This window comes from Eulemur rufifrons, chromosome 2, assembly GCF_041146395.1.
Source record: "Eulemur rufifrons isolate Redbay chromosome 2, OSU_ERuf_1, whole genome shotgun sequence".
NCBI lineage: Eukaryota > Metazoa > Chordata > Mammalia > Primates > Lemuridae > Eulemur > Eulemur rufifrons.
The window spans coordinates 120,960,526-120,985,372 of record NC_090984.1 but is presented as its reverse complement, the minus strand read 5'-3'; the positions used below and the strand labels follow the sequence as shown (position 1 = coordinate 120,985,372).

Below are 24,847 nucleotides of genomic sequence, written 5' to 3'. Positions count from 1 at the left end.
CCCCGGCCGCGGCTGGACAAACCCTGAGAAGGGAGCGGGGTCCCGCCGCGTGGAGGCCGGGTCATCAAATGGACCAAGTTGGCCCCGACCACGGGAACGGGGGTGTCCCCGGGGGCCACCGACAGGCCCCCACAACTCCTCCTACCCTTGCCCGCTGGAGATCAAACGGCTGACAAGGCAGCTGTGTCCTTCTCAGTGTGACAGGCAATTTCAGGTCCTACCCTGGGCCGAGGAGCGCGGGGGCGGGGGTGGGGGTGGGGAGGCGGGGTGTGACTTCCAGGTTGCTGTGATTGTCAGGGGCTGGGAGGGAACTGGGGGCCTCGAGGACGCACCAACCCGAGTACTCCGGACCTGGCCACACCTACTCCTGGGTCAGCAAGTCCAAGTCCCTCTCCCACGTGGAGCGCCCCTGTTCCTTCACTCTCGCTTCCTGCGGATCCTGGCCTTAGGGGGCAGGGCCGTGTTAGACCCCCCCAGAGGTTAATGGGGTGAGAGGTGAGGGCGAGCAGAGATTAGGGTGAAAATCCCTTCCAGAATGGGACTGAAACAAGGTCTCAGATCCCCCCCACGTGGTTTTGGATTCTCTTCTCTTAGTATGTTTTATTTTGCCGTCGCCCTCTCAGAGTCTGATACCAGTATTTCTATGGAGACACTTTATGGAAGTTCAGCTCCGACCCCCAATAAAACAAAGTAAAAACTACCACGCTACTTTTTGAGGGAGATGAAGCAATTGATCATACCCCCTATTCCCCAGTCGATCCCTTTTCCACAGTCCAACCCTCCCCCCAGGTCCGAAAGCACTTTTGGGTGGGTGGGGACTTGCATTGATTCAATTTACTTCACTCACAGGGCACCCTGCCCCCCCTTCTCAGGGGGTCCTGCTCCCAGGAGGGGAGGAGGGCTGGGGAGGATTTTCTTTTATTTAAAAATATCCTGTCCGCCCTCCCCAACCCCCCGGCCCGCTTTTGCGCAGCGGGTGCTCGGGGGGGATGAGGAGCGCACAAAAACGCGGTTTGCACGTGTGGCCGGCCCGGGCTGCGGGTGTGCGCACGGGCGAGTGTGTGTGTGTGTGTGTGAGTGTGCGCGCGCGCGCGTGTCTCTGTGTGTGCTTTCTTGTTCTCTTACAGGGTACAATGTTAAAAAGCCACCGCTAGTCGCCCCCAGTGCTCCGACTCTCTGGGTCTTTTTGTCTCTAGTGCAGATTAAACGTCACGTCCGCACTTGAACTTGAATTTTATCCCATTGTACAGAGGCAGCCCCAGCCATAGAGAGACCGAGAGCTCCCAGAGAACCCGGACTCCGCCATCTTCACGTTGCAATCTATAGCTCCCAGTCCGCGCCCGCACCGACCCAGGCGCACTGGGCGAGCCGCCCGCGGCCCGCTCCCCCTGGGCCCGAGGCGCCGGGGGAGCGCTGGGGAGCGCTCGCGGGGACTCGGCAGCCCTGCGGCCGGCGCCAGCCTGCCAGGTGAACTGGGAAGGAGCCGTTCCTGGAGTCCCCCAGAGCCTCGGAAGGGTCAGTCTCCGAGAAAAAAACAGGCAGCCCGCAGAAAACCCAGACACAGCCGAACCAGGGCAGTTTTACAATTGCTTCGGGTTTTTTGAGGGGGCGGGGTGAGGGGGTACGAGACAAGTCCCCAAGTTTTCGTAGCTTTTTTTTTCTTTGCTTTTTCTTCTTTTCATTTTTTTTTATTTGTTTGCATTTTTTTCCCTCTTTTCCCCCTCCTGGTAGAAGTGCGCTTTCCACCTACCAGACCCCGAAAGAAAGTGTCAGGAGCCGGTGCAAAATCCGGTTTAAGTTCAAGAAGATATTTGGAAGTCCAAGAGGCCAAGCAGTTTGAAGAAGTGTAAGAGATTTTTTTTTTTTCCTTCAAAAGAATATATTTTTAAGGAAATCAGCCAGTCCGCGGCAAGCAACAGCAGTTTTTTTTCCCTCTTTCTCATATTTTAGATCGAGAGGTTTTTCTTGTTTTTTTCCTTCTCTCAAACAAAACAAAAAGCAGCATAGAAGAAAGAGCAAAATAAAGAAGAAGAGGAGGAGGAAGAGAGGGCAAGAGAGGAAGGGGAAAAAAACACCAACCCGGGCAGAGGAGGAGGCGCGGCGGCGGCGGCAGCGGCGCGGCGGCGGCTCGGACCCTCCCCCGGCTCTCCCCATCAGTGCAGCTCTCCGGGCGATGCCAGAATAGATGCCGGGGCAATGTCCCGCCGCAAACAGGGCAACCCGCAGCACTTGTCCCAGAGGGAGCTCATCACCCGTAAGTGTCTGCGGCGTGTGCGCGAGGGGCCGGAGCACGGGGCTCCGGGCGCCCGGGGCCGGGGACACCGAGCGGGGAGCAGCCAGCCGGGCCGGGCGCCGGGGCCGCCCGCGGGCTGGCAGAGCGGCGGCATCGGCCTGGAGCACGGTGGGGGGCGGGGGGCCATAGGAAAGTTTCTCTGCAGCCCGGGGATTCGCGGCGCTGAGCAGCCGGACGCGCCTCGGGCTCGGGGGCCTGCGGAGCCACCTCCGGGCCGGGGAGGGGGCGCGCAGGCTGGAGGAGGTGTGTGTGTGCGCGCCGAGCCTGGCTGGACGCTAGCCCCTCCGAGCGGCGTGTGTGGCGGCGGCGGCGCTGGTGGCGGGGTTTGGAGAGGAGGGGGAGGGGGCCGGGGGAGCGGAGGGGGAGGGGGGAGCCGGGAAGTGGGGAAAAGTTGGCGAGCGCGTGGGTCCGCACTGACGGCGCGGGCGGAGGAGAGCGGGGTGCGCTCCGGAGTGGGGGAGCCGCAGGGCGAAGGGCGGCCGCGGGCCCCGGTCCTCGGTCGCTGCGCCCAGCCCGGCAGGGCGCAGGCCACGCCGATCCTAGATTCCGCTGCCGTCTTTCTCTCCCCTCCTCTTGCTATTTGCAAAAGAATCCAGCTGCGCGGCTGTTTGCCGGGCTCAAGGCCCCCCCGCCCCCCGTTTCCCCACCTCCGTCTGTCTCCGGGGATGATCTTCATCCCCCCACTCCAAAAAAAGGTGGGGGGGATTGGGGTTGGTGAAAAATCCCCGCCACAGGGAAAAAAAAAAGGTTGTCAGGAGTGGGAAGAGAGTGATGCGCTTGTAAAATAGTAAAAAAAAAAAAAAAAGAAAAAAAGAAAAGAAAAGAAAAAGAGACCTATCAGTCTCTTATCCATCTTTCTATCTCTGTATCTTTCATCTTCTCCATCTAAATAAACAACGCAGGTCGCAGTGGAAATCCACCGGCCGCGATCGTGTGGATTTCCAGCGAGTGGCGGGGCGGGCAGAGTCAGGCGGCGGGGCAGCGACGCCCCAGCTCCCAACGCCCCTGTCGGGTTTGTTTGGCCAAGGGCGAGAGCGCGCGCGAGCCGGCTAGGTGCCGGGTTGCAGGGGAGTGCGCCCGGGTCCCCGCACACTCGCGCGGGGAAGGTCGCTTCACAGCGCTCTCCGCCCGCAGCAGCCCGCGGGGCCGCTTCTTCGCTGCGCGCGAACATTTCTCCGCCGTTCTTTCTCTCGCAGTGCCTGGGTCGGGGGTCGCCGTTGACTTTTTTTTTTTTTAATTGCAATAGAAATAAGACATCTTCTGGGTGCCATCGAGACCGCGGGCAGGTTGTATTCCTGCGATCCTCCGCGAACCTCGCCGGGCTGGGGCCGGGCTGCCGGTGCGGAGCTGGAGCGGGCTGCGCGCCCAGCCTCCGCCGAGGACTGGCTGCGGGGCGGCCGAGAGCCGAATATTTATGTTATATTTTAAAAAATTTAAATAAATAAATAAATATATAAAGGGGTTTTCCCCTCCCCTGAAAACCCAGCATAGGAGCCATCTGCTCGGAGCAATTGCTGTTGCCATCTCTCCTTTGTTACAGCAGAGACATTAGTAAGAATTTGTGGGTTTATTATTATTATTTTTGGGGAGGGGAATAGATATTAAAGTGGGATTTGCCTTGGGAGAGGGATGCTTTTTTGAAGAGAGGGAAGAGGACTTCTCTTTTATTTTTTTTCCCCACTGTAACATCAAAGAAGACTCGCTGGTTGCATTTAAAACAAAATGTTTTGCAGCCAGATTTGAGCCTGGTTTGATCAAGGGCTTTTTCGCCAGTTGACATTTCGATCCTTTACCAAGCCACAGCAATCGCTTATTCTACACCCCCACCCCCTTTAGATGGGGTGGTTGTTAAAACGTCTATACTTGCAGGCGCCTAATTTCTCCAGGAGGCAATTTGCCCCACGTAGCCTCTGTTTAATTGCAAGGGTTGTTTTTGAGGAAGGGGAGGTGGGGGGGTTCGGGGAAGGGGGAGTTGTTGGGGGTGCATTGCCAAGCTGGCAGCAACGACAAGAGCCAGGAGCATTTGCAGTTGTAAGGGGAAGAAGCAGGTAGGTTTGCTTTGCTTTGGCTCTCCCTGTCCTGGCATTCCTGGGACGTCAGGAGAGAGCCCTGGCCAGAGGACCGGCGGCAGCGGGGCACAGGGGGCGAGGGGTGCCTGGTGCAATGTCCTTCAGTCCTTTATTTGTTCCCTGTCTCTCTCAGCCTTGCTCGGAGCGGTGCTGGGGGATCCAGCTGACACTGGAGCTGGGGCAGGAAGGGAAGAGGGGCAGAGGAGGAGAGCTTGGGAGAAGCAGGGAAGGAGACTGGCCAGCACGGGGAAGCCGCCTGCCTTCCAGGGACACACGGGGCCCAGGCCTGGTGTGCGGGTTTAAGCCGGGAGAGTGGTCCAACCAGTTTTCAGACAAGGCTATTTATTATCCAAAAGCTGCTGGCTTTTCTTATGCCCCGTGTCACCCGGGAGGGACGTGGGAGCAGGCAGGGGAAAGGCAGGAATCGATGCAGTTTAGACTGCGTGGCCGCTGGAAGTGCCTCTCCACAAATGACACAGGAGTCATGGGTTTAGGGTGCTCTAGAGCTCCAGCTAGCAGAGCGGGTGCTGTCATATCCCCTGCCTGGGGTTCACATTTTAGGTTTTAAATGTGACAAAAGCCACCTGAAACATGGTGCATCTTTATCAGTTGGGTGGCAGCCCGCTGTCCTGTGGGGTGGCAGCCTCAGGTTCTTTAGGGATGATGCAACTGAGAATAACTGATGGCCTGGGAAGCAAGAAGTGCACGCAAATAGCATCGATGATCTTTGTGTTGGGGGAAGCTGAGAAGGGCTCCATAATGAGATAGTTAAATTTACAGACAGGGCCAGTGACAAGAGGAGTGAGGTTAACAAAAAGAGTGTGGAAGACAGCTGGCGGTGGGAACCTGGGCTTCTGGTTTGCCTCAAAATGTTTGACCCAGATGGATATGGCTTTTAAAACTGGAGGACAGACACAGCTATTAATAAAAACAAACACAAAACAACACAGTGACAATAGTGAAGAGGGAGGTTAAGGGGGAGCGGCTGACCAGGCAGAGGGTAGGGCCAGAGCCGGCTGTGCAGACAGGGCCAGGGTGGAGGGAAAGGGACTCAGGTCTACGAAGGAGCCTGAGGCTTTCCAGAGAAACCAGAGGAAATAAGATGTCCATGGTAAATTACATAACCCTAATTAAGGTGATTTTCAACAACCCACCAACAGGTTTCCTTGGAAGATTAGTAATTTTCCGTATGAATTCACGATTTTGCAAAACAACTAGAGACCCAGGATTTGACGCAGAAGTTAGGCTAACTTAATTCCATCGTTGCCTTTTAAATTAGGTTTTGCTGTAGCTGTATGTTTTGAAGGTGGCTGCGCTCACAATTATCTTAACTCCCCAGGGTATAGTATATCTCCAATGGTCCACGTATCTCTCAAAATTGGGCCTCCGATAAATTTCACAAGACATGAACCCTCTTTTTTTTTTTTAGTAGTTGGTGGGGGAGTGAAGTTCGTCTCCCTTCTGCACAGAAGGGAACCCCATATCATTAGAAGTGTGATATAAGTCAGCTGCTCTGATGCCACGGGAGAGTAAAAATGTGTTCATCAAAGGTGTTATGCCAGGCTGATTTTATTCATTTGTAATTCACACCTGAGAGAAAACAGCCGTGAGCATATTTTAACAACCCCTAATATTTTTAAAGGATATTTTTTTCCCTACCTGAATATTATGTACATATGCATATTTCTTTTTTTGAGGGAAGGAGGTTGCTGTCTGTTTGTGCCTTGGCCTTGGCAAATTTTGTCTGGCCTTTAAAATATTTCGTAACAGAAAAGTAGTCATTTCTCAAGTGCTGGGGTAAACGCAGTTGCTTTTGTGAAGCCGGCCTCAGAAACACTGAGGGAGGCTGGGCTTAGACGGTTGAGTGTGATGCTTCCCTGACCGCTGTGCAGGACTAAATGGGTCTCACATGACCCAGGGGAAGGCCAGCTTTGGGTGCATTTGACAATCATTAGAATTATGTCTCAGGTGAGATGGGAGCACATCAAACAGTCGGATGACAGATAACCAGTTTCTGCCTGTGGAGTGCACCGGTTTCTAGAGTGTTATCAGAATTGGACTCTTGGCACTCTCTTACAGCTTAGAACACGGCTTGCAGCAGCCTTCACTTATCCCCTCCGCATCTCCTATCTCGATTGCTTTGCATTCTCTGTTGCTTGTTGTGATAAAATACTTTCCAAAATAAACTCAGTCGAATTGGCTTTTGGGGATGGCAAGGCTGGGATGCCGAGCCGCGCCTGGCGCCGCCTGGCGCTAGGGGGCGCTCGGTGCCCGTGTCATGCGTGGCGCCTCCGCCGCCGCGGCCAGGACGGCTCCACCGGCGGCCGCGGCAGTTTACGTTGCTGCAAAATGTCTTAAGTGTGAAGTTGTAATATTGATTTTCCTGCAGAGATTTGTGCAGGACAAAATGAGAATATAAGTTTGAGAAATCCATTTTCAAGCTATTGCCATTGATTTACAAGCCCTCACTTGGCAGATGGGGACATTTTCCTTTTCTTTGAGTTTCTTTTTCTTTTTTTTTTTTAGCAATTAAAATTGTTAGTTTTGAATGGGTGTGTTTCCCCTATCCGTCTGTGCTCTTGACGTTCTGAAAATTACGTTGGGTTGTTAAGGCATTTGTGACCGGGTTGCGGGGGGGAGAGAGGGGTGTCAGGGAAGAGCCTACAATTGTTTGGGTTAAGGCATACTGTGTATTTCTGTCCCACATGTCACAGACCCAGGGACAGCCGAGAGTCATGTACCTAACACAGCTCGGTGAATTAAAATCCTTTTAGCTCAGATTTTATAAAACTTGAATTCTCCATCCGTTTATTAGGTAATGTTCCCACTGGACTAAGGGAAATAGCACTGTTCCCCAAAGGTAGAAAATGCCAATTCAAATAACGCATAAAACTTTGTTTGGAGGGAGTGTGTGCCTGCCAGAGCCAGCGTTGATAATACCTTTCACCCCAAACGGTGCCCGTCATGGATGGCTTTTAATGAGACTATTTCTTCCCTAAACATGTAATTTAGTGCTGGAGAATATGTGTGCTTTTGATCACAGGATTTCTAGATTTACAATGTCTTCTTTTCCAAGTTCGAGAAATACGCAGACAGCACAGTAACCTTGCGTCTTATGCTTGAGTTCAATATGTGAGCAGAAGAGGTTATTCTGCGACAGGAAAGAGTGCTTTATTCTAACCTGAAAGAGAAATAAATTAGGTCAGACAAAAGCCTAGTGCTGTCATCAGCTGGAGAAAGAGCCCTCACTCTCCAGTACAGAGGGCCAGCAATTTATCTGATGATTTCTCTACTTCATTTTAATGTTCAAATCAAGCCAGTTGCAAGCATATAGTGGCAGTGAGCTCACTGGAAAACTCAGAGGAGAGGCACGGTCACTTCACAGCCTTGGGCCAGGCGGGCAGTGGCCTCTGGCATGCAGAAAAGTGTTGAAAAAAATTCATTTGAGAAATCTTCGATCCTTTGCCTGGGAACTTGGGGGAGTTTCACAAGCTGTAACTAAACACAGACCACAGATACAATAATGCATGAGAAAATAATATGTATATATGTATAAATATATATATATACACATATGGGGGAGGGAAAAGATGGGAGTTTGGTTCTTGTCTGCTGGAGGCTCTTTCTTCACCTCCTACGGCTTAAGGAAGAAGCCTCTGGCTGCCTGGTTAGGCCTCACCTTTAGCTGAAACTCTCCAAGGACTTTGGCCTCCAAGTTAATGCTAGCATCACATCTGGGGAAGACAAGAGAAAAATAAATGCTCTTTGGGGACTGCGCCCCGCACCCCACACAGTCAAGTTATAGATGCCGGCTGCACATCCTTCTCTGAAGACAGTGTTAGCTGTAGACACACTTGCATATTTTTTTTTAATGCGGATGGGGCACAGAAGAATACCAGGAATGAATGTCCGTGTCATCCGTCTGCTCTGAGCATGGCTTTGTCACTTTGTGGCACTCTTTATTTACTCACACGATCTGGTCTGGGGTCCTGTGTGCTCTGTCCTGTGTGCTCTGTCCTGTGTGCTCTGTCCTGTCCCTGCTCCCTGATCCCACAAATCTTCTATCCGGTCTGGGAACCAAACAGCAGGGAGATCTGCTCATGTTTTGCTCCCGGTTTCTCCACCTCTCCCAAGAAAAGCTGTTCTTTGACTGCGTCCCTGGAGCGGTAGGTTTTCCCGGGACCTGTGTAAAAAGCGCCGAGAGCAGGCTGTTTGGAGACACATAAAAGCAGAGGGATACACTTCTTGCGTCTTCTGCATGAGCAAGGGAGGGGGGTGAGCAGAACCGTCTCGTTTTTTACTGGCAAAAGTGACACTAGATCAAGGTTTGATTAATGGTGCCACATTCACGAGGACTTTCGTCCGGCATTTTGACATATGCAAGTCTTTTGTGTAGTTGCTGAAATTCAAGAAATTTATTTATTTTTTTCTTTTTCTGCGACAGCTGATAATTTGCTTGGGTGTTGAATTAGCCAGCCCAAGCTATTTTACTGTCATGAAATCCCAGACCACACAAAATTAAGTAACTTCAAAGTGAAAAAGAACAACAACAAAAAAATCCTCTGTTTTACATAACTTTTTTATAACCCCCTTCCACTGAATTGCTGAAATACAAACACATTTGTGAAAATGTTCTAATGAGTTTTCTACTGAACCTACACACAAAAATGACTCAAGAAAGTTGAATGCCAATGTTATTGTGATTAACATGTGCCTCAGAAATGGATGCACTACTGAGAATTAAAAAAAAAAAATGGGGTCATGTTTAAACGCCTACCTTGGAAAAGAGATGTTCAGAGCAGTTCCTGCCTTGCTGTTTTGCTGTTGGCCTCAGAGAATCTGAGCTCCTCTAGCTAAAGCCTCGAGGCCCAGTGTCTTGTGTGGAAGTCCTTCTTTTCTTCCACACCTTTGAAAAAGCATAACGTTAAATAAAACAGATCTCTTCATTTGGCTACAAAGCATGCTTTTATATCACATCATCACGAGGCCTGTTGTGGCTCTGAAGATTTAAGGCATTTGCAGTTTTATAGAACCTGCTGAATGTGTGTTTAGAAGGATTTCTATAGTGGTAAATCTTTTTCTTTTCTTTAAAGCAACTATTTTATTTATCAAAACATGGGTCACTATGTTCCTTGGTGCTGTGAATATAGCTTTTTATCTGTAACCTTTTAATAATGACCGGGATCTGTGAATACACCTGAATGCTGTTTTGCTTATTCATTTTTTTTCCTGCTCTTGAATTGGTACGACCCAGACTCCTGAGCTCAGTTTTGGGGGTTTTGAAGAGGTGTCTGTGGTGGGGGAAGGGGGGAGGTTGGACTAAATCTATAGAGCAAGTTAGGATATTTTTCAGGGAGCTGTTTTTAATCTTCCTAAGTATCCTAAAACCAGGCTGGAGTTTTGTAGGACAATTTGTACATATGGGGGTCCTCCCTACAACATCCTACTTGGCTACCTGTCTACCGACCGGGGCTATGTGAGTGAGCTTCTTCCTGTATCCAAATCTCTTCACGAATCAGGAATCCCCACCTTCCTGGAAGGCAGGCCGGGCCCCAAACTTTCCCCACTGGCCAAGTCAGCCAGGAACCTGGTCATTTTCTCGGAACGGAAACCCACGTTGGTGACCATGTTTTGTACCAGCTGCCTTCTCTCATCTTCCTCCCAGATGTCAGAAATGGCGACCGAGGCATGTGCTGTGGTTGGCGTGGAGCAGACGGGCCTCATGGGCTGGTGGCTGTGGTGTGCACCTGTTCCTCTAGGGAGGTAGCCTGTGGAGGGTCTCAGGGACGTGTAGGGCTGTGGCACCTGTAACAGGCTGGACTCCTCAGACTGTCTCCTGAGAAGGCAGGGTGTCTGGGCAGAGACAGTTGATGATGCCAGCTTTGGACCCTGCCTGGCGTGCCCTCCCAGGGTCCCCACCCTCACCCTCACCTTGTGTCCTAATAACCCTTCTTGACCCTGTGTGGACATTCCTCCTGCCACATCCTCACTCTCATTTCCTTCTCTGCCTGGCACTTCATTATTCCCCGTGCTGGGGGAACTTCATAAAACCCCTTGTCGTGCCTTTAAGCGTCATCTAGTCATAGATTATTTTCTCCACCGAGAATTGATTCCTGCTCTCTCCCATCCACCGTTCTCCATCCCTCCTCCCCACGGTTGTTATTTTCTCTTGGATACAATAAATTAAAAATTGATGGCAGCTCAGAAAGTGTTGTGCTCCGTTGAGTGTGCGTGTTGGTGGCGTTACGGTGTCGCCCAGAGCCTCAGCCCCTCCCGCACGTTCACAGGGAGGAGAATGAAAAGATCCCTTCGTAGATTATTGGTAAGCACGGGCTGCTGGCAAAGGCTCCGTCTTCGTAGGAAGCAGGTGTAAAGTCTCCAGTCAGTGCAGAGCTCGGGCATCCTGAATGCTGGATGCTGAACGTTTCTTGTAAACACGCGTACACATCACGATGGCGGCTGTGACGTTAGTGGCACACGATTTTAAGAGCCTGGCTCCCCTCCCCCAACACCCTTCCCCTACCCACCCCCCCCCATCACTGAAACGGTAATTCTGCATATGTTTCCCCTGGACTGGGGCTTAGCCATCACAGATAGAGATTTGGATTTGAATCCATGCAGGGTAAAGTGGAACGCGAGCTCACGTGCGACATACGCAACAGTGCACAGGCCCTGTGCTCTGCGGACAGTAGGCAGAAGTCCCCAGTGGGCAGGTGCAGGGGCAGGTGCTAGAGAGGGACCAGGGCAGTCAGGGTCCTTGGAGCCCTTCGTGTAGGGGGATCACTGGCCAGGTAAGGCCTTGCTGAGGGCTCGTTGACTGCGTGGCTGAGCCAGTGTCAACAATGTCTTTCCATTTCTGTCTTCTGCCCCAAATTCCTTCCCAGCCAAGCTCAGGCATGGGGAAGTTTGTCTTAGGATCAAGTACTTCCCCCTCTACTTAACAACGATGCCCATTATTATTTGTGAAGCCTGATTTCATTGCTTCTAAATGCATTTACCAGCTGGGAGGAGGCCCAGCCTTGTAAATAAAATGTGGTTTTGTTGTAAAAGAAAATCTAACTCGTGTGTGCATGTATGTGTTTGTGTGCGTGTGTGTAAATATATATTTGCCCATGTACTTTAGGATTTAGCATTTCAGAATTCACCCAGCCCTCTGATATCTGACATTTGGAACAAGTTGCCTGCTGCATCCATTCATTTTTCCTCTTAATGAGTCAAACATTTTAGCAATTGCTCTACTTTATTCGGCTCATAATATATATTGAGAGCAGCAATATTTTGCAGGACTGTCTGACACTTGGGGAGCTTTTCATGAAAACAGAAATCATCTCAGAGGAAAACCTCATCTTTGCCTTATTTTTTTAAGCCCTGAGTTTTCTGGACAAGGCTGCATGTGGGGCTCATTTGTAAGGTCTGGGGATTTGAAAGGCTGTTTTTATTTGTCTTTTCTCTTTCCTGGTGCTTTTTCATCTCTGGTGGCAGGTCGGACGACTCTGCCTGTCAGAACAGAGGCCTGGTCCTCTGAGGCCGGGAGACTCAGGTATCCTCAGGGCAGAGAAAGGGGGCTCTCGGGGGGCCAGACACATTCTCACTTTGCCTTTTTCAGGGCTTGGCCAAGTAGCTCTATCTCCTTTTATTTATTCCATTATCAATTCAGTTCTAAGACGGTACATACACACATACACACACACACCCCCCCCACACGCACGCAGGCACCCTACACACCCAGCTTGGTATCCGCCTGCCAGCGGAAATGAAACCACAGTCTTTGGGGTGTCTCCAAAGGCCTAGAGCGCGAGCTTTCAGGCCCAGCGAGCTGCCTGGTCCAGTTGCTCTGGCCCAGAAGTTCGGGGTTTGGGGTGACTCTGCTGCCTGAACACTGGGGGTGACCTTGCCACCTTCCTGGGAAGTATGAAATGAAGCAAGCAGGCCAAGGGTTAGAGCTCCACAGCCTGGGGGGCGGGGAGAGGAAACCCCATTCTTTGGAGTTGGGGGAACACCCTGTCATCTTAGGGAGTTTTACTTTGAAAGCTGAAAGTGGGAGGGGAAGGAGTTTTTTTTTTTTTTTTTTTTTTTTCTTTTGGTGTCTTTTCCTAGCAGACACCCTTAGAGGCAGTTAGCTGGATGGCTGGTCTGGGAGGTGGAGATCCAAGTTAGGAGTGGAGCCCCGGAGCTCCGGATCATCCCGGGACTGTGTGCAGGGCGCCGGGAGGGCCCGGCTCCCCGGCCGGTTGGCTGGGCAGGGCCTGATGCAGAAATCAGAGCTGCGGCTCAGTGCACGGCTTTGGACACCTTCAGACTCAATTACTGGGGCTCGCAGGGCCTGCTGCACGAGGAAAGTGAAAAGGCAGAGACTGCCAAAAAAAGGAAAGAATACCAGATGTTACCAAAAAAAAAAAAAAAAAAGAGAGAGAGAGAGAAAAAGGAAAAAAGTCCTGGTACAGAGTCTTGGCAAGAGAGGGCGTGGGGAGAGAGGGATGCTGTGAACAGGCATATGTGACCTTTGCTAATTTTTAGATTAGTCTGTGTTTCTTTTGACTTAGAAAATGAATTTGAAATTATGTAGCTTAAAACCTACCAGCAGAGAGAAATACTCCTGCTTGCTGGACTGCTACCCAGGAAGGCGCACATGGCTGAAAAAGTTAATAAAAAACAGCAAAAAAGTACACGGAGATTAAATTTAAAAAAACAATAAACACCTCCTCTCCCTGAGAAAGGATGGTCAGGTCTGGCATGTGGATTTGTTGATGTTGTTTGTTTTCATCGAATGCTCTGCTGACTCGGCGTTTGCCAGGCCCGCATGGGGGTGATGCTTTACACGGTACCAGGTACGGCACCTCACCCCTGTTTCTTTTGAATTCTCAATTTCTTTATGTCCTTTTTTGCTTTTCAGCTCATTTCCTTTGTGCCTCTTTTTTTTTTTTTTTAACAAAACAATATTTTGACATCCTCCTCCCATTTATTAGAGCTCCTTCTCTAAAAATGGCGCACAATACATCCTTATATTTCTAAAGAGCTGTTTTTACAGCCCTCTCCTTTGGCTCCGAAATTATGTATATGTAATTGGTAATTAAAGGTGCGAGCTTTTCAATATAAACAGTATTGCTCAATGTTAGATCATTAAAGGGAAAAGAGGCACCAAATAATTACCTTTTACATTCTGACAAACCGTTCACAGGAATCCAGTCTTTCCTAGAACCACTGTTCAGCGGGAAGGTTGTGATTACATTTGAAACCATAGCAAAGCATCTTTTCATAAAATAAATTGGTAAATTAATTATGTGGCATTGTCTTCAAACTCCTTTTTAAGTAAACTCCGATTTCTTTTTAAAGTATAATTAATGGTTTCTGGCTTTGTGAGGACTGTTTCTTTACCTTGTAGGTTCTTTTTGTTAGAGATACACAGACAACAGATTTAGGAGTTCCTCAGCTGCGGGGTGGTTTTGTATTGCCACATTTCTGATGCTTTTCTACGCGTAATTCATTGAGGACTGTGTCTACTCTCCTGTAACCACAGGCGGGATTTCAAATTGTAATTTGAAAATTACAATTTCCCTTCGTAGCAATACCTACGCTTCTACCCATCCACGTATAGCTCACGCGTGTGCGTGACGCATCGTGTGTCATATATTCTGTATCCAGCTTCATACAAGGACTCTCCTCGGCCCCGAAGAAGCTTGTGTTCAGAAAATATAGAACAGTGATTTATATGTAGGATGGAAGATGCCACAGAATTTTTTCCTTAAATTATCTGTTCTTTGGCTCCGGCCCGTCAATAACTTCACTGCCACGGAATGTATTTTCCCCTCTTCCGTTCCTTCGCGCCGCTCTGCTGTGGTTTTCCTTGCCCCTTCCTAAATACTGTACAGCTTAAAATGTACCTGCCTCCTCGAGCTGCAGACCTTTGGCTGCCCCTCGCTCCTCTGAAGTCCCCACCATTTGTGCCTCCTGTACGACGACTGGCATCTGCTCTTGAAATACTCCAGCCCGAATCTGCTCAGACCCCGAGGGGGTATGAAACCTCCACACTGTCCACCTCCCTTTATTTATGACACTTTCGGCTGCCGATTCTTCCAGTTTTCCCTTGAGGGGTTTGTTGCTTTTTGAGACAATCATTAGCTTCAAAATATTCGGGTTCTATGCCCCCTACCCCCCCCAAAATAAAATAAAATAAAATAAAATAAAGGGACATCTATCTGCTGCTAAAGAAATATAAAAACATACAGCCCATTGAAAGTGTGGTTTGCTATCTGGCAAGGAATGCTTTTGGAGTCTGAAGAATATTTTTTCTTTCTTTTTCTGGGAGTGAAAATAAAACCAACAAACAGAGAAGGACAGTGGGGAGTTGATGAGTGTTGGGAAATCTGCGGAGAAATGAAGTCTGACCAGGACCGGGGTGCTTGGCGGGAGAGCCTGCTCCCCCCTGCGGGCGGCTTTCCACATCCCTTCTGCAGCATTGCTTTTTCCTCTGATATTTTTTTGGAACCTGACACTCACTTGTTGCTTTCCGAGCACGTGGGCTCTTCTTTCTCTCATAAGGCCTGGCCCTCTGACGCCCGTCTGGGTTTCTGTTTTCTAGTTTGGTGTGTGGCCAGGTCTCAGGTGGAGGAATGTGTGTAGGACTCGCATGCATGGGAGGGTGTGAATGAGGGTGTACGAGAAGGGAGGGGCCCTGGCTGCCCATTTGACCACCTGGGGAGTCTAAGGAAATACTGATGTTTGGTTCCCAGTGTACTTGGTTGGGGTTCCCACCTGGGCATGGGGATTTTTCAAAGCTCTGCAGGTGATTCTCAGAGACTGCAAAGTTTGAGACATGTCTCTACCTGATTCTGTTAGCAGCCAGGGTGCGTGTGTGTGTGTGTGTGTGTGTGTGTATGTGTGTGGTGCCTGCTCGCGCACGTGCCTGCCTGTGTCCATGTGTGTGTTCTTACGCTGTGTTGGGGAGAAATTGTCAGAAATACACTAGAGCCCAGTGTCTCAGCACTACGGATGTGACGACCTCTGGGTGCTGTGATGTTGCTCTCAGAGCCTCAGTGGGCCCGTCTGTCCCAACCCTGGGGAGGCCCTGGTGAGCGCCGCAGCCAGCAGTGGAGGGCACTGCCTCTTGGTGGGGAAGGGTTGGAACGAATGCGTGTGCTTGTGATCGCCTAAGCCCATCTCTGTCTTCTCTGCCCCTCCCTTTCTCCTTTCTGTCTCCAGCAGAGGCTGACCATGTGGAGGCCGCCATCCTCGAGGAAGACGAGGGCCTGGAGATAGAGGAGCCGAGCGGCCTGGGGCTGATGGTGGGTGGCCCCGACCCTGACCTGCTCACCTGTGGCCAGTGTCAGATGAACTTCCCCCTGGGGGACATCCTGGTTTTTATAGAGCACAAGAGGAAGCAGTGTGGCAGCAGCTTGAGTGCCTGCTATGACAAAGGCCTGGACAAGGGCAGCCCGCCGCCCTCCTCACGCTCCGAGCTCAGGAAAGTGTCCGAGCCGGTGGAGATCGGGATCCAGGTCACCCCCGACGAAGATGACCACCTGCTCTCGCCCACAAAAGGCATCTGCCCCAAGCAGGAGAACATTGCAGGTATGGGACATTGCGCTCGCCTGGTTGCTGCTGAAGCCACCTCCTGGGTCCCACGCCCTCGGTCTGAGAGCGCTGGTACTAGGCGAAGGCCTGGGGGCTTCCAGGACGGCCTCTGGGCCGCCAGGTGGGCTCACCCTTTCTGAGGGCCCACCATCCAGGTGACCCTCAGGAGGAGACAGGCCAGGGGCTCATGGCTGATGGCTGCTTTGCTTTTGTCGAGGGGACTCTGTTTTGGGGCCTAATCCAGAGGTGGCCAGGAGCACAGAATGGAAATTTGGAAGTCTGGTTGGCCCTCTCTTTGCTACTGATGTTGGCTTTGTCCCCGGTTTTGAAGCCATACAGTCTTGGGCTGGAATCTGTTCTTCACAACTTGGACACATCAGTTTCCCCATCCGTGAAATGGAACTAATGAAAACCTACCTTGTTAAGGTTGTGAGAATTAATGAGACCTTGCGTGTGGCAGTAGCTGGTAGGCATTATGCATGGGAGTGCTCATTTTCTCCCCTCTCCTTTCTCTGGACTCAGTTTCCCATCTGCAAAAAGAGGGGTTAGGCACTCCGATCTCAGAGGCCTCTTCTGACTTGCCTGACCTTATGGGTAGGTTTGAGGAAGGGCTGTGGGAACTTGCTGGAGGCCTTGGGAGGTTGGACTGTCCTTTGGTTGCTCACTCAGCAGCCATGGGACAACTGGTTTTCCCACCTTGAGAGCAGGCGTGGGTCCCTCTTCCCCCAGGCACAGGCCTGCACCCTCCAACGGGGGCTGCTCCCCACAGTGAGTTTGCATTGAGTCTGCCCCTCCCAGCCACGGCCATGCATGCTGGAGCCTCCTCCAGGGAGCCTCTGCTTTCCGTGCAAACCGGGGTGTTTGCTTCTGGTTTATACTTTTGAGTCCAGCAGGCCTGGGGGAGAAAGAACGGCCTGGCCGGCCTGGGTTCCTCAAGAGCAGCAGCCTGTCCCGGAGCAGAACGGGCATCAGAGTTCATGCAGAGGAGGGTTTGAATCTTGCTAGTTGACTTTGGGCTAGCCACTTCTTGGGTCCGAGCCTCAGTTTCCCCATCTGTCAACAGGGAGTGATAATGCCAGGAGGCCTGGTGTGGGGATTAACGAGCAGGGGCTCCAGGAGTGCTTTGCCAGGGGGACTCCTCTCTCTGCCTCTGCAGCGTGCAAGCGTGGCTGGAAAAGGTGTGGACCGAGCCCTGCCCCGTGTGTCCGTCCTGGAAGCCAGTGAGGGCCCAGTGAGGCTTTGGATGCTTCTAGGAGGCTGAGACAGGGACCCCAATCCACCAGGAGGCAGTCAGGCTGATGCTGCAAGTCTGTCCCCACCACATGGCAGCTCTGTGACTTTGGGCCTCGCTTTGCTCACCTGTATGAGGGTAATGATTCTCGAGACTTCTCTCTTATGGGAGACCAGTGGTGCAGATTCCCGCAGGCACCTGCTGGGCACTGGGAGACCCCAGGGAGCCACCTTGCCTTCCGGTGGGTGTCCTAGCATGAAGTCCCTCATACTCCCTCCAAGATACAAAGGACGCTGAGAAAAATATCTTCCATGTCCAGGCCACAGGCATGTCAACGCTGGCTTCTCAGGGTGCTGCGCAGATGAAGGGGCACCTCCTTCCCTGGGCCAACCTTTAGGCGAGGGCGGTGCTGGGTTGGGTCCCTCTAGTCTGTGTCGTCCGACACTCGAGGGGCAACTTCACCCGTGGGATGAACACCTGGCATTAATGCACACGGGGGTGGCCTCTGCTGGGGAGACTCAGGCCCCCATCTGTGTTTCAAGGGACAGACTTGCTGCTTTTGCCAAAGACATCCCAATCCTCATCTCACATTGCAGGTATTTCCCAACGAGAGGCTACAGATCATCGTGGTGGGTTTGTTTAAGAAAGTGACTAGATACGATTTCATAAAAGGCAAAGTTAATCTCAGAGGCAGCTTTGTCCTCATCCTGCCGCCTCCCCCTTCCCCGTTTTTTTTTTTTCGGGTTGTAATACTGCAGCAGCCTACAGTATTTTTATTTTATGTGTGACGGAAGATATTCTTGGCCTTTCTGTTCAGCAACAGGACAAATGGATTGCTTCATTCTAGAAGAAATATGTAAAATAATCCCTTAGAAGTCTAAAGAGATATGTTTGTTCAAAGCATTTAAAATGTTATTTTAATCAAAGGCACAAAACAGTCTACATGCTGTGTCAGCTGAAGACGACCATTCCATTTTAACAACACATCATGCGCTTGCCTCTTGGCTCCCATTTTTCCTATTTCCCTGCCTACTTGGGTATCAACTTTTCTCTTTTTTTATTTAATAAAAAAGGAAAGATTAAAGAGTAAAACTTCAGTGGCTCAAATGTATAAAGTAATTTAATATGGTGGGAGCATTAATTATTTTAGCTTAATTGAATTCTGAGGACTGCAGTAGTTGCATTTTTGTAGACAAGCCCTGTTTATTATTTCTCTGTGTAGATTAACAGTAAAGGAAACACAGATAACTTTCAGTTATTTATTGTAAAATAAATGTGTCAATTCATGTGTAAAGCAAGCTGCTCAAAGATAATTGAGTCTTTATATTTTAAGAGGGGAACGAGGAATCACGGTGCTTCTCCGCCCAGGCTTCCGGAAACCCATACAGCTGCTGCCCACGCCCCTGGCCCCAGTGGCCTCTTGGGCTCCTGTCTCTCTCTCAGTGGTGGCTCCGAGGGATCCCCAGCCCTTCCACGCCCTGGCTCCCACGCCTCTTTCTTGGGACTCTGCCTCTGGCTTTGGCTGCCCAGGCTTGCTGGAGTCCAAAGTGTGGGGCCGTGAAGGTCCCACCTTTTCTGAAGCCAGCAGTCTTCCCGTGCCCAGACAGGTCCCAGCCCTTCCTTGCTACCAGGTGCTTCAAGAGGTAGAGGCTCCAGGATGGACCCAAAGGGATTCCTTTGACCCTTAAGGGAGTCCCCAGGGTGAGGACTGCATTGGAATTCTGTCAGTCATTGCACCAGGGTGTAGACCTCGTATCCGCCCTTTCCTTGGGACGGTCCTACTGGAGATGGGTATCAAAGGAGTTACTATTACTTTTTTTTTTTTTTTATTAAATGGTAGAGAAATAGGAAGGTGGAGGGAGGTGGTTGCTGAAGCTTTGTCTCCTGGAGGGCATTCATTCATCCATTCATTCGTTTGGCACCTGCGCACCTGCGGCCAACCGCCACCTCCGCCTGGGCATCGCCTTCTGGCTCCCAGGTGGACAGGCCCCGGGGAGGGAGAGGATGTCCGGAGTGGGCACATGGCCAGGGTGTGAGCGGGTGGGGGCCCTGCCTTTGACCTGTGCAGTCTGGGTCTGGGTCCCTGCTCCCTGCGTGTCTGCTGTGGGCAGAGAGAGGAGGTCCTTGGCGGCTTGTTTGAAGGCCTATCTGGGGATAGGGTGATGTTGGTCCGAGGTAGGGTCTTTGGCCTGGCGGCCTCTGGTCTACATCCATCTGGACATTTCTTCACTTCTTAGGATCCCTGCCTAAGGCAGCCTCCTTGCCTCTGCGGGGGGCTCTGATGGAACATGGGACCCATCCCTCTGGGGGACCTGAGAGGAGTCCAGGGTTTGCAAAGGCACCTATCGCTGCTGGGCCGTTATCCAGGAGGGGCGTTTTGAGGTGGGGTGAGGAGGGGGGAGCTTGGGAGTGTTTGGGGTTTGAGGGCCACAGGCTGCTCTGTGGGAAAGAACACTGCTCACGGCTGAGCCCCACCCTGCTCCCTGCCAGCCTCGGGCAGTTTCCTCATCTGCTTTCGTCCCTAACGGTAACTGTGACATTTATGACATGTGCCTGGTGCACAGTAGGGGCAGGGTGTGCTGCGAATAAGAGCTTTTCCTGGCCCTTTTCTTTCCCTACCTCTGTCCTGTGTTCAGGTGTTAAAAGAGCCAGCACTGGCCTCCTTGGAACTGGGCTCCCTGTTAGCACTGGGGAAGAGCCTCCATGGGTTCCACCATCAGAAGCAATGTCAGAACCAGACAGACTCTTGTTGGTGTCATTCTGCCTTTTGTTATGTTGCTGTCACATGGGGACAGCTCCCTGCTGGCGGTTCACCCTGGGGAGCTGGCTGGGGAGTTTAGGGGTGGAGGGAGCACGAGTTGAATCCCAGCACCCTGATTCTGGCCACCAAGCAAGTCACTTCACTTTTCTGGGCCTCAGTTTCCTCGTGTGTACCTACTTTTCAGCGTTATGCTGGGGGTTAAATGAGATGAGGGGTGGAAGCCTAGCACAGGTTGGGCCCTTGTTAGAGGACCGAGAAGTGGACGCTTCTAGAAAGCCACTAGGCAGCATACAGGGTGCTTGCTTTTCTCTGTCAAAACCGTGAACACTCACCTGGGATGTGCCTCTTGGTGATTTCCTCCACATTCCTCTGCAGAATTCCCATTTGATAGCCACGGAAGGGGAGGCGCTGATCACAGGGAATTCGGTTTTGCGTGTTACCACCCCTTCTGTAACCAAATGAAGCTATAACGGGAGGAATTAGCCGTCCGCTGTCACTCACAGGCTTGTCTCCCCCCACCCCCAATCCTGAATGTCAGTTTTGTGCAGAAGTGCAGGAGACAGGCAGTGGGTGACAGGAGGTGGCAGGTCCCCCTGGGCTTGGAGGTGGCAGGCAGCCCCTGCTGTAATATCCCTGCCACTTTATACGTCTTCATCTGGAGCACGGGAAGGGCCAGGGATGCACCTGGGGGATTCCTGTAGCAGGCGGGGCACAGACGGGGTTGGTCTGGGGTCCCAGGGCCCCATTGCTAAGCAAAATGTTGGAGAAAAGGGCTTCTGATTGAGCCCCAGGATTTACATGCTACTCTGAGAATGTTCGCTTCAGACTTTTAAAAATAAATAAAATAAATGTGAAAAAAAATATTAGCTTGGCCAGTGGGAGAAACTAAATAACTTGCTTGTGCTGGAAACTGGAGATAAACCCCACTTGCAGGTTGTCTTAAAAAACTTGCATTTGATCTATTTAGAGTTGTTATTTTCCCTTCAAATTAAGATTAGTTAAATCCATGTGTGTTGTGGCATGGATTATCTTTTTTTATTATTAAATCGTGACAGCTAATTATTAGCTCTGCTTGCACCGAGGAATAGTGCAGTGTTCTGTCTGAGGGACGCAGCCCTGGGCTCAGGCTGGGGGGCTGGGTTTTGGTAGGGCTGAAGAGGGCAGAGCTTGGGCTGGGCTGGCCGGTTGTGGGGAAGAGGGTCTCTATCGGGTACCCCTCATTGTGCTAGGTGCTTTTCCTGGGTTATCTCCCTTCATTCTTCAAACTCGAAATGGATATTTCTAACCCCACTTTGAGTTGGGGCTCAGAGAAGTTAAGGGACTTGCCCAAGGTCACACAGCATAGCAGAGTTAGACCTGGGTCTGCCTGACTTCCTTGGATAGCGACGTGTTTGGGAGCTTAGGGAGAGGTATGCCGGCTCTGTCAGCCTGGCTGGTAGAGCCCTTGGTGGCAGGCATTACCTCTGACCCCATCCAAGGTGGTCTTTGAAGTCCGTCCCAGGGATGACCCTGTGGATACTGTTAGGACTCCTCAGGTCCCCAGAGACCTTGCCCCACAGTCAGTGGCATCCGAATATACTTTGCTTCCTGGTGAAGGTTTTGGAGAGGTGGGTGGCAGAAAAGAAAGCAACAGAATGTGAATTCGGATGTGCCTGGGCTAGAATTTTGTGTTTTCCCCCATATACACAAATTATTTATTTGGTATTCACTGTTACACAGATTTTTCCCCATTAATACAAATCATTTGTTTTATCTTGAGGAATGTTGGTTTTGCCGGTGACGTGTTGTATGACCCTCAGCCAGTTGTTCACCTGTCCAAGTGTTGGTTTGCTGTGACGTGGAGCTAATCCTCCCTGTATTTTGGGCTTGCTTGATTTAGACAGTGTGTGCGTGTAGTAGGCCCCTGTGGGTTGTGAGCAGATATTAATAGAGCTCCACTGGTGAGATGCAAAGGCAGGTTCTGGCCTTCTAGTCTAAGCTGGAAGGACCTCGTTGCCAGCACTGCCATTCTCACCTGGTTGGCGACTTGTCTGAGCTTACTTAGCAAGTTACTGACAGAGCAGAGTCCAGATCCCAAGCATTTTGGATCAGGACAGGCCACACCAGGCTGCCCAGGCCTGTGGCTCGAGGCAGGCCATTTCGCCTTGCGTAGCACCGGTTGGCTCACAAGCATGCGGGTGAGCAAGGCCTGTCCTGCTGGCCTGCTGGCGGGTGTTAGACCCAAGCTGCCCTGTAAATTGTACAGACCAGAGCAGCGTGTCAGTGGCTACAACATGTGATGTCAGCACTGAGTTTTGCTTGGAAGTTTTATTGAATTAAAAAAAAAAAAGACAGAAATACTGGTCAACTAAAAGGGTAATTTTTTCTCCTTTTTAGGTTTGAGACCTTACTGATTTGTAGGAACAGATGCATGCTTCTAGCAGCAATGCAGGAGAGGGGAGGACAGTAAGGGAAGACAGGAAGAGAAAGGCGACTGGGCTCCCAAGGGGAGGACACAGCCAGCATTCAGCCTCGTTATTATTATTAGGCTTTTTATAGACAGTAAATAGGTAGCAGTTGACTTAAGTTTTTTATTAGGCATTTTTTTGTTGTTGCTGCTAATTTTCATGCTGGACCAGCACATAACCACCAGCTCTAGAATCTGTTAGGACTGGGCTCTCTGTCGGTCATCTGTATACGTAAGGCAGACTGGCTGTCACGCCTGTGCCCCGAGGTCGTCTTTTCATTGAGGAAACAAAGAGATTGACTTCTTCATAATTTGATTTTTAATTTAACACATACTTATTGGATCTTACTGTGTTCCAGTCACTGTTCTAAGGACTTTGCAAATATTATCTGATTTAATTCTCCCTACCACCTTATGAAGTAGGTGCTAATATCAGTCTCACTCTACAGAACAGGAAGCTGAAGCCCAAAGACGATAAGTTATTTGCCCAAGGTCACACAGCGGTGAGTAGGGTCCCAGGGTGTCAGCTCCGGCAGTCGTGTTCTTCACTGTGGTCATATTTCCTCTTACGTTCCCATGCACTGTCTCCGTCCTACGAAGACGGTAAATCAGATGTTACTTTCGTTTTACAGATGAGGCGGCCGAGTTATAGAGAAGTCAAGTACCTTTCACAGCCACCCCATGAGTCGGTGGCTGGCTTGTGCCTAGATACCAGGCTCCAGGGAGCCCGTGGGCCTTCACTGGGTCATTTCCTGGGAGGCTGGGCCTGGAGGGATCCAGCAGTTCTGTGATTATGGCTGGTGCAGGCCCCTTCTTGCTCCTGGGCAGGCAATGAGTAATGTCCACTGAGATGACATCAAATCTCTGTGATGGGACGTGGGGTCTAGAGTGAGGTGAAAGGATCAGGACAGTGGGACCCGAGTCCTGTACATGCCTGTGGATGGCGTGGTGACTGTGCGTCTTGTGAGGAGCTGAGCCCCACGCAGTCAGGAGTAGAGTAACAGGCAGGGGGCCTACTGGGTTCAGGGTTGGGGGGTCATCCTCACCTGCAGCTGACATGCTGGGTGACCTTGAGCAGGCCCTCCGCCTCTCTGGGCCTGAGCTTCCCGAGCTGAAATGTGAGAAGGAGCCACCAGTGGTTTCCAACAGCTGCAGGAGCCAGGCAGGGGGGCTGGGGAGACTTCAGCTTCCCACCTAAATTCCCTTCCCACCCAGAAGCCCCGGCTTTGCTCATTTTTTACATCTTGGGCTTAGGAAGTAAGTTTTTTCTGAAGAAATTGATGGTGAAAATGAAAACTATTAGACTAAAAGATCAACAGGGTGTTTCTGCTCCCAGCTGTGAAGATTCTGGGAGAATGTGGTGCACAGGCCCTGTCTTTAATGTCGCTGTGGGGTTTGGTACTTGTTTTTTTGTGATGAGAGTCCCCCGAATTGTATAAACCTCAGGCCCAGAGACTGCTATGGGGTGACCAGTGACCTATGGGCGCACGGAGTGGGAGCCTCTGAAGGGCAGGGTATGATCAGGACTTGCAGGCACGAGCTGGACCAGGGCAGAGGAGGCCTTACTGGAGGAGGAAGGCACCACAGGCTTCATTTTATTTTGTTTTTAAGTGGTTTCCTTGGTGCCCTCTTGCTGGTCTGCTGGTTTTGATCTGGAGGGGTGGCCTGGGTGGCTCAGAGAGGAGGAGTCCGTGCTGAGGGCGGGAGGAGTGTGGGGGAGGAGGGCTGGCAAGGGGAGAGGTGGGACCCATTGATGAGCCACAGGTCTACGAAAGCCTCAGCCTGCTGCTGCTCAGACAGCGTAGAAACTGGGACCCTGGGCTCCTGGGGGTGGAAAAGTAGCCACCACATGGCCTTTTGCTGGAGGTGAAAAGTCAGACTCCCTGCTCCTGGTGTGGAGAGGAGAAGACAGCTATCTATTCAGATGCATTGGCCAAGAGCAGGGCAAAACTCAAGCTCAAGACAGCCTGCTCCTTCTGTAAGCCAAGGTGATGGACATATGATCAGGGCTGTCCGTGTGCGCCCCCCACCCCCCATGCCAGGGCTGAGTGCCAGGAGGACAGCTTCCATGGCCTTCAGGTGCAGGTGTGGACCCAGCCTCAAAGATGCAGGCAAACAAGTGCGTGGGGCAGTGTCTACCTAAGATGAATCCAAACGCAGAGCCCCGCAGGCTGGCAGTCCCAGTGCCTGGGGTGCCTCAAGTGACAGAGCGCAAATGAGGACATCTGTCCAATTGGGCAGTGTCCAGAGAACCCAAATCCACCTCCTGATGACTTCAGGTGCCAAAGGCATTCTTCAAAGTAGCGGAGCAAGTGGCTTTGTTTCAATGTCATTTTCAGGGCAGAGCACGCTTTCTGGAAAGTGTAGCCTCCCAACAAGGGGTTTTTGGGCTTCTCCTTTGGGGCTAGGGGCCAAAGAGTGCGTGTCCTGAGCTCAGAGAGACAGCAACTGTCTGGGTTCTTCTCTGTTAAGGAGG

General features: G+C 51.2%; 1 protein-coding gene across 4 annotated transcripts in view; it reads left to right on the top strand.

Moving 5' to 3' along the window:
* Positions 1–1,260: 1,260 nt before the first annotated feature.
* Positions 1,261–24,847, top strand: part of BCL11B (BCL11 transcription factor B) — a 94,973-nt gene continuing 71,386 nt past the window's right edge. For 2 of the 4 annotated variants that reach the window (XM_069465289.1, XM_069465286.1), the window contains exons 1-2: positions 1,261–2,254; positions 15,565–15,930. In XM_069465289.1, coding sequence (XP_069321390.1) covers positions 2,197–2,254; positions 15,565–15,930 — 424 coding nt within the window. In that variant the 5' untranslated portion in view covers positions 1,261–2,196. Of the gene's footprint in view, positions 2,255–15,561; positions 15,931–24,847 lie in introns of all 4 variants that reach the window. The other 2 variants (XM_069465287.1, XM_069465285.1) reach the window with 1 other exon arrangement.